Source organism: Euwallacea similis, chromosome 7 (assembly GCF_039881205.1).
Source record: "Euwallacea similis isolate ESF13 chromosome 7, ESF131.1, whole genome shotgun sequence".
Lineage (NCBI taxonomy): Eukaryota > Metazoa > Arthropoda > Insecta > Coleoptera > Curculionidae > Euwallacea > Euwallacea similis.
Genome location: NC_089615.1, coordinates 4,809,079 through 4,822,361, shown reverse-complemented (window position 1 = coordinate 4,822,361; position 13,283 = coordinate 4,809,079). Strand labels below are relative to the sequence as shown.

General features: G+C 37.0%; 4 protein-coding genes across 8 annotated transcripts in view; 1 reads left to right on the top strand and 3 right to left on the bottom strand.

Annotated features, from left to right (window-relative positions):
- The window catches only part of LOC136410077 (uncharacterized), a 108,357-nt gene that overhangs the window by 89,705 nt on the left and 5,369 nt on the right, over window positions 1-13,283 (bottom strand). For 4 of the 5 annotated variants that reach the window (XM_066392018.1, XM_066392016.1, XM_066392020.1 and 1 more), the window contains 6 exons: window positions 13,090-13,244; window positions 12,886-13,034; window positions 12,623-12,812; window positions 12,419-12,564; window positions 11,449-11,626; window positions 11,036-11,390 (listed from right to left, as the gene is read on the bottom strand). In XM_066392018.1, coding sequence (XP_066248115.1) covers window positions 11,310-11,390; window positions 11,449-11,626; window positions 12,419-12,564; window positions 12,623-12,812; window positions 12,886-13,034; window positions 13,090-13,244 — 899 coding nt within the window. In that variant the 3' untranslated portion in view covers window positions 11,036-11,309. Of the gene's footprint in view, window positions 1-11,035; window positions 11,391-11,448; window positions 11,627-12,418; window positions 12,565-12,622; window positions 12,813-12,885; window positions 13,035-13,089; window positions 13,245-13,283 lie in introns of those variants that run through there. The other variant, XM_066392019.1, reaches the window with a different exon arrangement.
- On the bottom strand, window positions 516-2,065 carry LOC136410084 (luciferin sulfotransferase-like). The gene is made up of 5 exons (XM_066392031.1): window positions 1,834-2,065; window positions 1,681-1,780; window positions 1,372-1,624; window positions 965-1,321; window positions 516-905 (listed from the first exon to the last, which is right to left on the bottom strand). The coding sequence occupies exons 1-5, from the start codon at window positions 2,033-2,035 to the stop codon at window positions 738-740; spliced, it is 1,080 nt and encodes a 359-aa protein (XP_066248128.1). The 5' UTR covers window positions 2,036-2,065; the 3' UTR covers window positions 516-737.
- On the top strand, window positions 3,958-5,210 carry LOC136410085 (luciferin sulfotransferase-like). The gene is made up of 4 exons (XM_066392032.1): window positions 3,958-4,283; window positions 4,335-4,587; window positions 4,639-4,983; window positions 5,038-5,210. The coding sequence occupies exons 1-4, from the start codon at window positions 4,006-4,008 to the stop codon at window positions 5,203-5,205; spliced, it is 1,044 nt and encodes a 347-aa protein (XP_066248129.1). The 5' UTR covers window positions 3,958-4,005; the 3' UTR covers window positions 5,206-5,210.
- On the bottom strand, window positions 7,090-9,139 carry LOC136409922 (luciferin sulfotransferase-like). The gene is made up of 5 exons (XM_066391778.1): window positions 8,876-9,139; window positions 7,980-8,076; window positions 7,747-7,927; window positions 7,571-7,691; window positions 7,090-7,522 (listed from the first exon to the last, which is right to left on the bottom strand). The coding sequence occupies exons 1-5, from the start codon at window positions 9,075-9,077 to the stop codon at window positions 7,131-7,133; spliced, it is 993 nt and encodes a 330-aa protein (XP_066247875.1). The 5' UTR covers window positions 9,078-9,139; the 3' UTR covers window positions 7,090-7,130.

Here is a 13,283-nt window from a genome sequence, read left to right as displayed (position 1 = left end):
TTTATATTATTTTAATCTTCAGCCAACTTCATTTAATTAAATAACGAAGTTGTTTCCTTAGTAAAATGACTAAGATTAATGTTCTTCATAAATAGTGATTTTTCATTTTATTGCAAATAAAATTTTTGTGAGTATTCTACTAGCTGACATTCTTTTCCTCAGGCTTCTAAATCTTCCAACGATACTCGGTCTAGTGGCAGTCGATCCGGTAGTATAGGATTCACCATTACTCTGTCCTCCTCCCCTTTGCTACAACCAATCCAGTGGTGCCAGCCTGCATCAGAGTAAGGAGAGGCACAAAATACCCAGCCACTAAGAACTCTCCTTGTTTTATCTTAGCTGTGCGCTTTCTCCCTCAACACTGAAATTACCCTTTGGGATTAATTAACGGCGTCAATGAGGGATAGTGTTGTTACTGCTGAGTTTTACTGCTGATCAGCATGATGGTTAGAAAGGGGCGGTACTCTATGCTACTTTTGGACGCCAGGTATAAAGGTTCGAATATTTTCCTTTAACCATAATAGGGGAATATATTAATAACATATAACTGTGTAACATAATTAACAATAATAGATAAACTTTTATGTAAATATTTAATTTGTAATCTTTATCTTTTTTCTTGGAATTTGTGCCAGATATCATATTTAGCATCCTAAAGGACAGAACGTTGTTATCCAAACATTGGCACTGTTGATTTAATAATTTAAATGGTGAAAAATTTGAAGAAATTAATTATTTTAAAACGCTAAATCCGTGCCCTTGGTATTCTTCTCGATCCACTTATCGAATCTCTCAATCATCTCAGCCGACATGTAATTCTTATGATCCCCAACAATTCCTTTCCTGATGAAGTGTGTTCCAGATTTTTCATAAAAGTCTTCCGTTTCTGGAGTCCTCATCAGCACCTAAAGAAAATGATGGAGACAGATCTAATTGCGTACTAAAAGGAAATTTTAACATGCACCTGCATGTCAAGTTGCAAATTCAACGCCTTATTTTTCCTCATGTTCTGAAAACTCAGGAAATCGCAAATGGCACTTACGCCATCGTCGCTCAGTGTCTTTCCCAAAAATTGTGCAATTTTCCTCACAATTGCTGGAGTATTGGTTTTCAGTTCTTCGTATCTTATAAATAGAATGTCCAGTTCATTTCTTTTGTTCCAGAAGCCAAAGTAATGGTGAAACACTGACCCACTTGGGATAGCATCATTTAAGAACAATTCGCAAAATTCGTCAAATTCTATTTCTAGCTTATGCACCATTTTGCAGAAGAAGTAGTAAGAGATGCAAAGGTCTTTGGGGTTGCGCATGGTGTAGATCATCTAAAGGAGAAATGTGTTTTAAAGCTTGTTGAACGTGGAATTATACTGACCTTGGGTTTTACAGTAAACATTTTTTCTGGTAGAAGTTCAACTGGTAAGTGAGTCCTAAGGCATCTGGGTGAAGGCATGTTCTCCACGAAGCTTACAGAATCGGCAAACAATTCCATCAATTTTGTTTTGGTACTCTCCATAGAACTGGGTAACTGGTCAAAGAATAAATCCGCTTTCTTGTATCGAGGAATAGGGAAGGTGTACAGGTCACTCTTTACTGAGTCCACATACACGTAACGAAATATTGAGGTCCTGCATCGTGATTCCATCACCGTTAAATATATTTTTTTAATCATAAAGCAACTTACTCAATATGAGGAGCTCTGAACTGCTGGAGAGTTGTTTTAGCTGTTTCAAAGTCCAAGTTGTTGTTGATCAGCCAGATAATTTCTTGACACCAAGTTGAACCTGTGAATTTTGGTATTTTTAGGATTTCAGGAGGATGGTAAGCGGATGCTTACCTGTTCTGTGAAAGCTGACCAGCCAGACGTCATCCTTGTAAATAGGAGCGTCGAAGATTCTTTCAGCAAATTTTGCATAAGTTATGGGAAGTAGAGACTTTCCCAAGCTCTCTGATGGATTTGTTTCACTTTCATGTCTTCCTGAGTTGGTTCTTCGTCCATCAAACCTTTTTAAATAAAATGGCTCTTGGTTTCTTTGCATCTTTACCTTTACAGCAATTTCGGATATATAACGAACTGTGATGCAGTCTTCAGCTTGATAAGAGCAATTATTTATACCTCTATATACAATGGAACTTTATTTAAATATAATTATTAAAAGATAATGTAATATTTGCACAAAAATTAATGGTATGGTAATGCCATAACCGTGTTTTTAGAATAATAGGTTTTGCGATAATTTCTATAATGATAGTTACTATTAGCTGATTCACACGATGAATAGAAGCATGGTTGCGAAGGAACGTTAATTTTTTTATCATGAGAAAGATCTTTAAAAGACACCCAGTCGGGTGTTCTGGCGGTTGGACAGTATGGGATTCCTCTGGACGCTTATCTACTAAAAAATTTCGAGATACTTAAGGAACCGACCTTCGACGATCCGGGACTGTTCCTCGAGGATCCTCATCAGTGTCGAGGAGACGTTAAAATTCTGCTGATTATAATTCTACAAATCCAATCGTTATCGTCGTGTTTCAAGGGGCAAGGGTTTATTGCATCTTTATCATGTGGCGTATTTTATTCGATTTTTTCTTTATTGGGTTATTCCGTTGTTATCCTTTTTGAGTGGCGGCACCCGTCCTTCAGTCCTTTTTTTGACTATTTTAGAAATGGCATTACTGCAACGGTCCCACTTTTTATTGCTTTCCAACATTCCTTTAATGAGAGGTGTTCTTGTAATCTAGGCCCGTTTTACCTATACGATGCTCGTAGCTCTTGAAATTTCTGTGTCCGCTGAATGCCTAAGTTAGGTAGTAAATCAAGCAGTCATTTTACACGAAGTTCATAAATTTAGGTCAGGGATAAGTCTTTTTGTACACTGACTCTTGTCCTCGGGACTCGACTGGCGATCTTGCCATTTCTGAGTGGTTGTGTTTCTGGCCGCTCTCTTATTCACCTTCGCTACCCATGGAAGAGCGCTGAGGGTTGAGCGTTCCTCCAGGAGGAGGTCGATGGGAGTATGCCAGCTAGAACTTGGAAAGTTTCATGGGGTACAGTGCGATATCCACATATGATCTACGGTTGCGATGGAACTATCATTTTATCATCCTATTCATTAAATATTCAAGAGTACACATACGATACACTGATTCTTCCGTAGAATAAAAATTTTATATAAGACAAGTTTAGCTGAATCGCTGTATTTTTTTGCAGCAACAATTTCCCTGTGAAATAAAAGAATTATTACTGTCGATCGGGTATACAACCATTTCTTTACCGAAAGTCATTGCTAAGCTTAAAAAAACAACGCCAAACGACGAATCAACCTCCACCAAGACAATATAAGTTCGCACACAACTGGAAAAAAAATGGAATTTTTAACGAAACAAGACGTCGAATTGTTAGAACATCCTCCGTACTGGCTCGACCTAAGTCCCAAGGATTTCTTTACCTTTCTGAAAATCAAGAACAGACTGTGTGAGCACAAACGAGTGGAATAACTGCTTCTACAAAGAAATGGTTCCAGCGCATGCAAAAGTGCATTGATCCTCATTGAGAATACTTCGAAAAAAGTTTTTAAAAGCTATCTACTGTTATATTCCATTTTTACACGCAAAACTTAAAAGACAGCCCTTGTATTACGTACCAAAGCACTTCTTATAGTATAAAGCAAGCCCTTGTCTTGTAAAAGAACACATTACTAGGGAGTGTTTTTGCCACTTCAAAGATTTTGAGGCGAAGAAACACGCAAATCAAGCACCGTTTTCCATTTTTATATTCGCGTAATGACTTGTACTTTTAGCTTAAGAGGTACCATTTTAAGCCAACGAAAATTTCTCACCGTATCCTTTCATTTAAGGTTGCAGAACGGCTTACAACCTGCATCTAAGCAAAAATGCATTAATAGACAGAGAAAGTGCAATGAAGAAGGAAAGTTAAATTGCTATAACGTTTTCTTAAAAGCAGATTTTCCTGTCTTGTGATCAGAAGTAGGTGCTACAGAATACAAAGATGTCCAAGCAACAGGAAGTGCACTGCATGAAAGTATTTTATGGACGTGAGGGGAAAAGTGAAAAGGGTGTTTCAGGACATTGTCTTTTACCGGTAGATTATTCTAAATTCGCCGAGAGAATTTGGAAGGCCCCGGTGCGAAAGGATGACGTATGGCTGGTCAGCTATCCACGAACAGGTTCAACTTGGTGCCAAGAAATGATCTGGCTCATCCAAAACAACTTGGACTTTCAAACTGCCCGAACAGCTCTGCAGCAGCTCAGGGCCCCTCTTATTGAGTAAGTGTCTTGGAATATATAAATAAAAATATTGAAAAATAATCGTCATAGATGTTCAGTGATAATGGTCGAGTATGTAGACTCAACTAGCAGTGATTCTTGCAACTATCCAATTCCTCGTTACCAGAAACTTCACATGCCTTTGGACCTCTTGCCAAGTTCTATGGATAGTTTCAAGGATCAATTGGACTATTTGTTTAGAGATTCCGTGAGCTTTGTTGAGGATTTACCCTCACCCCGATGCATCAAAAGCCATTTGGCCGTTGAGCTTTTACCTGAGGAAATTTTTACTGTTAAACCTAAGGTAAGTTAATAGTAGCCTTGCCTGAGCTGATTGAAAGACATCAACATCCAGATGGTTTATACCATGCGCAACCCCAAGGATCTCTGCGTGTCTTACTTCTTCCACCTCAACTTGGTACATAAAGTAGCCGTGGATTTTGATACATTTTGCGAGCTTTTCTTAAACGATGCTCTTCCCATCGGCTCAGTTTTCCATCATTACTTTGGTTTCTGGAACAGAAGGAACGATCCAAATGTTTTGGTCTTAAGATATGAGGAAATGAAGGCTAGCACTCCGCAAACTGTTAGAACTATCGCCAAGTTCTTAGGGAAGTCTTTAACTGACGAGAATGTGGATGCTGTTTGCGAGTTTCTGAGCTTTCAGAATATGAGAGAAAATAAGGCTTGTAACCTGCAGGTGCACGCAGTTCTTTATGTTCAAAATTAGGTTTGTAGCAATTGGTTTTAATAGGTGTTGGTGGATAACAATAGAGGGGATGAATTCTATCAGAAATCGGGAAAGCATTTTATACGAAAAGGAATTGTCGGAGATTACAAGAATTACATGTCCAGCGAGATGATTGAGAGGTTTGATCGGTGGATCGAGGAGAGTACCAGAGGCACAGATTTGGCTTTCTAAAATTGTGGAAAAGAGTCGTAATTCATATATCCCGTGTCATATTGTAGCTACATGTAGAGTTCAAGAAAATGAATATATAAGTAAGCGGATGTTGCTTAATAGTTCTTCCACTTTTCCAGTTCCCACTCGATCCTGATGATTTTAATGCAAAATTGTCCTTAGGCGGATAAGTCGAAGAAACACTTGAAATGACGTGCATTTTAATGTGCTTAAATGACTAATTTTGCAAGAAAAAAGCTTCCGTTGTTATGTAGGAAAATTGATAAGATATTGACAAATTAAAAATGAATTCATTGATTAGTTTGACCACAGCCGATTTATCACAAGTACCCCCCCGATTTTCAATAAGGAAAGCAGGAATAAGTCAGGTGAACTAGGATGCGGGGAAAACATTTATTTATTTGCAGACTAAATTAAAATGAATTTTTTAGATAAATTGTAAAGTTTCCCTCATATTTTTGACGCTAATTTCCAAACAGCCCTTCAATGCTTAGGGCCCATATCAGCTGTATTAACTTTTTTCACTTTTAACTCCTGACCTACCTTCCCATATATTCCCGTATGATCAACCCTAATTTGGTCTGCAGGCAATCCCTAGCTCTAACTTAAAAAATTCATGCTTAATTGAAACTTATTCATTCACCGCTCTAGCATGAATAAATGGCCAAATATTGTTCTACTGAAGCAACAGCCATCATAAGAGCAGCTATTTTTGCCGGTAATGTCCGCATTTTGCTTACAAGTGAATGTGATTATTAACTGAATTTCTGCCGGACTTTTAATTAATTAAGATGGGACGGAAATACAGGGTCCGTGATATATTGTATATAGAATAATGGTAACAAATTTTTAAAGAGTTTTCAAATACATTTATTTGCGCATACAGACATTATATTTTATTGGGGTTAGATAAGAAAAATGTCGAAAAAAAGGTTATTTTTCTTATTTTATTTAAAAAAATTAAATTTCTAAAAAAGTAATCTTCTATATTTTTTGAAAGTCAAGTAAATAGTATTCCGGAAATTCCAATTTTTAATAAAAAAAAGCAGTACCAATTCTTCGCTTTATGAAATAAAGTGGCCAGCTCAGTTACCCGATTTAAATCCCTGCGACTTTTTCCTTTAGGTCCAATTAAAAAAAAGTTCAAGATCATAAAAAAGTGACAACAAATTGACATTGCAACTTTTACTTAAAACATTTTTTGACAGAAAAATGATTTAAAAAGTTATTGCCACTATTCCATATATGTGATGGATCCTGTATATGGGCTTAAAGCCGCATTCGATAATAAAAATGTAATGGGTCATTTCGGCGGGATAGGAAGGTTGGACGCCACAAACGTTTATTATCTGATGTAATCTATATTGTCTAATGGATATGACTTATTTGGTATTTTATGGGTTAGCCGGTACAAAGCGTCCATTGCTCACTGAGTTTGAGCTACTTGTCTAGTAAGAAATAGGTGAAAGTAAATCCATACATGTGGCTTTCGAGCTAGATTACCCGTCGGTAAACGAAAAGAAGAGGTTGATTTTAAAAAGGAGACGAAAAGGAAATAATTGTCCTCAAAAACCAAAATCGAAGAAGAGTACCGGTCTATTGGGAAATTGATGGGGGCACTTACCCTTATACACTTACTACTAATTCCCTGAGAAGTAATGATCACTGGGTACGTGGGAACCAGACTTTACTATAAAACTTTAAAAACCAAAGGATACAACGAATTTTAATATTGATGATATATTTGCAATAGTTGAGAATAAGTAGACATTACCTATAAGAAGAAACTTTTCACTATGATGAGGCCAAAAAGCATTACTAACAGCGTAGCACTTTCACTATGCAAAAAGAGGTAAAACAAAATGAGCTAAATAATATTCGCCTTTTCTTTAATATGATTGTACAGTTGCAATACCACTAGAAAATCAATAAATGTTGAAATCGGTGTTTTCCGTATTCCTCATAGTCCACCTATCAAATTCCTCCACCATCTCACAGTCCATCGCCTCCTTGTACCCGCCGACCACCCCGGACCTCATAAACTTTCCCTCATAGTCGATAATCTTAAATTTCCTGTTCATTTGCATGACGAGCTCGTAATTGACAGAGGGATTATTTTTCATACTTTCGAAACTTAGGTGATCTCTCAAAAGGGCGCATTCTTGGTCCGTTAGGGATTTCTCCAGAAATTTAGCAGTTCTGCGGATGACCGAGGGCAGGTCATTCTTCATTTCTTCGAAGGTGAGAAAGAGGACGTTGGAGTGGTGGCGAAGGTTCCAGAATGGGAGGACGTGGTTCCAGTATGGGGCAAAACATACTGATGTTTGGAATTATTTTAAGTCTGAAGATCTTCTTTTTTACTCACATTTTCCAGCTAAAAACAGCCGACAAAAGTCATTGAAGTTCCCTGTGTAACCCTCCAACAACTTTGCATGGTGGTAATAGGAGGTGCAGGTATCTTTTGGGTTCCTATTAATGTAGATTATCTACCAACGGAGTGAGGTACTCAATTATTGAGCAACGCTGAATGATGGGACTTACTTTAGGTTTTTTGTCTCCACTCTGTATGCCCTTTGGCAGCAAATTGAAGGGCAGATGGGTCTTGATACACGCAGGTCTTTCGTGATTTCGTATAAAGTGCAGGGAGTCTTGGAGGAATGCAGGGGGTCGAAAATCCTCGATGTCCTTCATCAGTTGTCTGAAGTCGAACAATGCAGAGACCCTGAAAATATTTTGGTTCAGATTTCTTCCTTTTAGGGGTGGGTTGTAGTTACTCCAAAAAGGGCGAACGCGCTCCTAAGTTAACTTGCCCTTTTTCGAAGTTTAGGTTGTTCAATAGCATCCATACCATTTCTTGGGTCCAAGTGGTACCTGCAAGATGGAACAAAAGTCACATCGTAGTTAGTTGGGTTCCTTGTTTTGCCCTCTATCTATGTTAAAATTATGAATTCAACTAAAGAAAAACAACTCGGTTTCCATCGATAGAATATTAACATTCTTTATTAACGCGTTAATTAACCAATTTTCATTCGTGTTCTGTGTTTACGGTTTCTTGCATAAACTAAAAACCAATTCGCAGTGTTTTTTTAAATCAAAATCTGCAAATTAGTCTGAAAAATTAATTGAATAGTTCCCTTTTCAAATTATTTGATAATTATTTATGCAAGCAATGAAGTGTGATAATGAGGTCATTTATATGGTCTGCGTTGAATAAGTTCTCAGTGATTTACATACAGGTTATACCCCTTATATATGTGTTTTAAATATTACCTAGAATCTAAAAATAAAATAATATACTGGGGGTCCCATTTGAAATAAGCAAGTTGACGGCTATTTTCGGTTAAACCGGAAGTGACAGGGGGTTGAAAATATTTTTAAAAAATAGTACATGTCGAAGTTAACTCTAAATTTTCAAATTTATATCACTTTTAGATCTTAATAAATTTTTAATGAATGGGTTGGTAATATCTTGTATATATCCGAAACTACCAGCTTTCGGAGAAGGCATATTTTCTTCAATCGTCATCATTTGACGTGTAATATCTCCAGGTTTCGGTTGTCCCATTGTTAGTGAATCACCCTGTATGTTTGCTGTTCGTTTCTTGCAGCCTCCGTTAAGGAGTAATTACATAAATTGAGGGCTTTTTTTTCTATAAATTTCAGTACTTACCAGTCTTAGGAAAACTGCAAATCCAAACATCATCCTCCCTAACCTCCCACTCACTAATTTCCTTCTGCATCTCCTTGAACCTCTCAGGCATCATCACTCCATCCACGTTTATGTATCCTTTTCGAAAACGGTTAGTAAAGTGTTTTTGCAGAATGCCTTCCAATCTTGCATCTTCCATTATTTCCACTGTATCGATTACCATAGTTCAAAGTAGTGGATTGAAAGGTCTATATACAGATAATCAAACTAGGAACTGTCGAACACTTTGCTCGAATTTAATAAAGTCTGTTTATAAAGGTGTAGCAATTTATAGTTTTCGGGGAGACTGCCATTCTCTAGAATACCATGGGTATACCTACAGTACCATGGGTACTATGGGTATTTAGTACTCAAGTCATATGAGTGCGCCAATGCTTAATGTGAATGTAGGTATACCATGTGAAAATTCCTCAAGTAATGGTCTTGATTAAAAACGAATAGATTAATAGTTCAGTTGAATGACTTTTATGTATATGTATACTCAATTTAAGTCTAAATAACTTGTAACAGTACCTTTTCCTCGAAAAACGTGAAATTAATTACACAACCTTGGCAGTGGAAGTGCTTATTTACCAACTATTTCGCTTCAGTGATTTTATTTGTAAATTGTTGGTTTTACAATTTTAGTACTTACACATGTTGTTAGATTCAGTTTGTACAGCTAAATATTTGATATTCCATCATTTTCTTAACGGTACTAACTCTAATCGCCACTTTAAACATTAAAATGTATTTAATATTCAATTAGCACCATTTGGAAAACTTACCTGTATTGGCAACTTGAATTTAATTAGGACCAGATAAAATTCTGGTACGATTAGTCCTGTTTCCACGTGTTCCCCGACCTACTAATAAAAGATCGCAAAACCTTATTATTAATTCAAGTACGACGAAATAAAATTCTGGCATAATCAGTCCTGTTCCCACCTGTCTCTCGACCGATCGATAAAAGATCTCAAGGATTTACTGTTAATTCAACTATGGTCAAATAAGTTTCTGGCAAGATCCGTCCTGTTCCTACGTGTCTCCCGACCAACCAATGGAAGACCTCAAACACTTACTATTAACCACTAAATAACATTCTGACACGATCAGTCTTGCTGCCACGTGTCTCTTGACCCACCAATAAGAGATCTCAACAAATTAATTCAACTATGACTAAATAAAATTTTGACTTGATCAGTCCTGTACTCACGTGTCCCCCGACTAACCAATAAAGAACTTAAAAAGTCATTATATTAATTCAAAGCTTAAAATATTCGAAGTAATAAACTTGCAGCTATAAATCGGTAGTTTTCCCACGTACCCGACCATTACAATGTTTAAGTGAAGGCCGTGACATGGTTGTTTTCGATTTTTTCAAAACTCATTAATATCAAAATGAGTATTTGTCTGACACCACTCGGAAAATTTTCTCGGTAATGCTGCAGCAAGGGTGTTGGTAGAGATAAGCTGTGTTTCCACGTACCAGCCAAGCATCCATTATGAAACCTCAAAAATTTGGATCAATTATGCAAGATCTAAAGGTAGCCCTTTTCGAGATCCACTGCTAGGAATTTTGCAGATATAAATAGGCTGATCTCTCACATCCTTATGACTAAATTAAAACTTTCTCGTTAATTTGACTATGATAACATGTCGCACTTAAGGTGATAAGTCATATTCCCACGTACATTCTAATCCCTCAACATGATAGCTTGATAGTAATTCAAGATCCAGTGGGTCACTGCTTTGATGATCCAGGGCTAGCTTTGTTGCAAGTATAAACAAGTTGTTTCTTCACGCATTTTTCGATTGTTGTCGTGAAATTCGATGTAACGTAGAAACTTTATAAATCTTTCACGTTAACAAGTTGCAACATAGACACGTGAGTGTGATAGGTTTAGTTTCCACGTACTTCCTGGTCGTTACTTGGAAACTCGGAGTCAGACGTCTGGTCTTGACCTCTTTGTTTGCAGTTCGCGGCGGGTGCATGTTCCCCTTTAATATCAAAATTTGATCGCATAGCTCAATTAGGAAAATTTTCTTGAACTGAGTTTAAAATGATAAACCCAATTACAGAAGAGGTCAAAATTCTTTACTCAGACAAAAAGTATATGTAGATGATTCAAGCGAGAACACTTCCACGTTACTTAAAACTGTTTATTAAAATAATTATCACTCTAATTTCGATCACAAATATAAGGATTTGTATGCATTTAATTTGTCTTTGAGACTTCTAGATCTCACGCTATACAGTCTCGATAAATTATTTAATAACAAAATAGTACCAACAGAGTAGAATAAATATCTCAGAGAATAAGAAGAGGAATACAGTGAGCTGTTTTTTTGACATCGCTGAGATATTAACTTTTCGAAAAATGGAAACATATGATTACTCAACCTATCAGCCAATTTAAAGCTCATTATGTACATATTCCGTGGTGGCCTTCACTTCCTCGTGGTAAAAGCCATCGCATGAGTTCTTGTAATAATCCTGAGAAAAAAAACGTAGGAATTGTGAATTTTAGTAAACCTTCAAAGCTTGCACGTACTTGGCAATTCCTCTGTTCAGTTATAACCTCATAGAGGTCCCAGTAGGAACTCCCTGTATCCACCCTTAGGAACCATGCAGCCACTAAACTGTATCCTTTATAAAGGACTTTTTTCAGTCCTGGAAGGCTTCCAGCGTCGCTTGAAGGTGCCTCTTGGTTCAGAAGGCAGAAGAGGTACCTGCAAATAACATTGATGTTCAACTCGCTGCGTGCGCACATCACGGATCCGTGACGCATATGTTTTAGCCTCAGTACGCATGACACGGATCCGCGCCATATGTGGATTTGCAGTTCATTTTCCAATATGACTTGCGCACTGCTAGAGTGGGCACATATGCAGGCTAGCACATAGTTAACACATCTGAATGGATCTCTATGTTAGAAAAAGTATTGTATATAGTGTGAGTTGTAGGGTCAAAAATCCTATAGCTCGCACTGTAACAAAAATTACAGCAGTAAATAAAAAAATGTGGCACTATCAGAAAACGTTGCGGAGTTTGTTCACAAATAAAAATTCGAAAGTTGAGCTGATGCTTTGGTAAAAAAGGTTGTTAAAACTCGGGCCTTTGCATAGGAGACTTCCTTGACGATTATCACACGTAATATTTTTATAATTGTTGTAGCTTTTTTTTTACATTTTTAGTAGTACATTTTATAATAAAATTCAGTTTTTTCTAGTTTTGATATATAAAATTATTTGCTTAAAATAACAATACTTCCTGCCGCGGATCCGCGTCAGTCAGCACTATATAATAAAATCTGTTGTGTCATGCGCACATCGTGGATTCATGACACACGTCAAAAATGACATATGCACATCATTTTTTATAACAAAACACAAAATATCACTTCTCTACTAAAATGGAAGCTTATTTTCTTCAAAAATGTTCTGATTTTAAGGGTTGTGTACTTTAATCCGGTAACAGTGAGAGTATTAATTATGTAAATTTTAGAATGTATTTCTACTTACATATCACATTTAGGCTGCAATTTTGCGAACCTGTATGCCCTATTCACCCTTGTAACAGGTTCGATTATCTCCATGTTAATAGTGTCAGTTAATTTGTCCGTTAGCTCAGTTTGAGCTACAGATTTCTTGGCCATTGCCAAGAGGTCCTGAGGGTACGTAATGGAAATAACTTGAGGTAATTGAAATTAATGGACGATTGAGTACCTGGATGTATAATACTGTAGGTTCCACGTATTCTCTAGCGCTGATATCAGCATCCAGATACTTCTTCGCGGCAAAGTTAGCGAAATTTGTAATAGATATTACTGGTTGTTTGGGGTTAAGCAGAGAGTCTTTGGGGAAGCCTGAGTTCTTTAGGTAGGAGTTGGTGAAGGTGATTCCCATATCAATATACCTAAATTGAGTACATATTCTGATCGACTGAGAGGATTTAATTTGAGCAACATTTTAGAAAAATGGAAACTTACTGTTTCTGAACCTTCTCATCAGAAATCAGCCTTAAATACTCCACAATTTTTTGCGAAATCCTCTGCAACCAGTGTCTCCTGAATGAGTGATTTTCAATCAGCTCCTTGAACTTTTCATAGTCAAATTTGCCATTCTTATTTTGGAATACCTATTGAATTGCATTTCGATGCATTCAGTGATTTGCAATAGAACGTAAATCTGACCTTAAAAGCTTTTTGGTTTTCGATGTAGCTCAGTAGTTGCTTTCCCATATCCGAGCTCATAAAGGACTCGAAGTAAATGTGGATTTTTTCTATAACTGGGGGCAAGGCCCATGAGTGCCCTGAATGACTCTGAGCCCTTTCGTCTGCTTCCGGCCCTGTAAATTGATTTATTTTTTGCTTCTGTTCCTGAAACG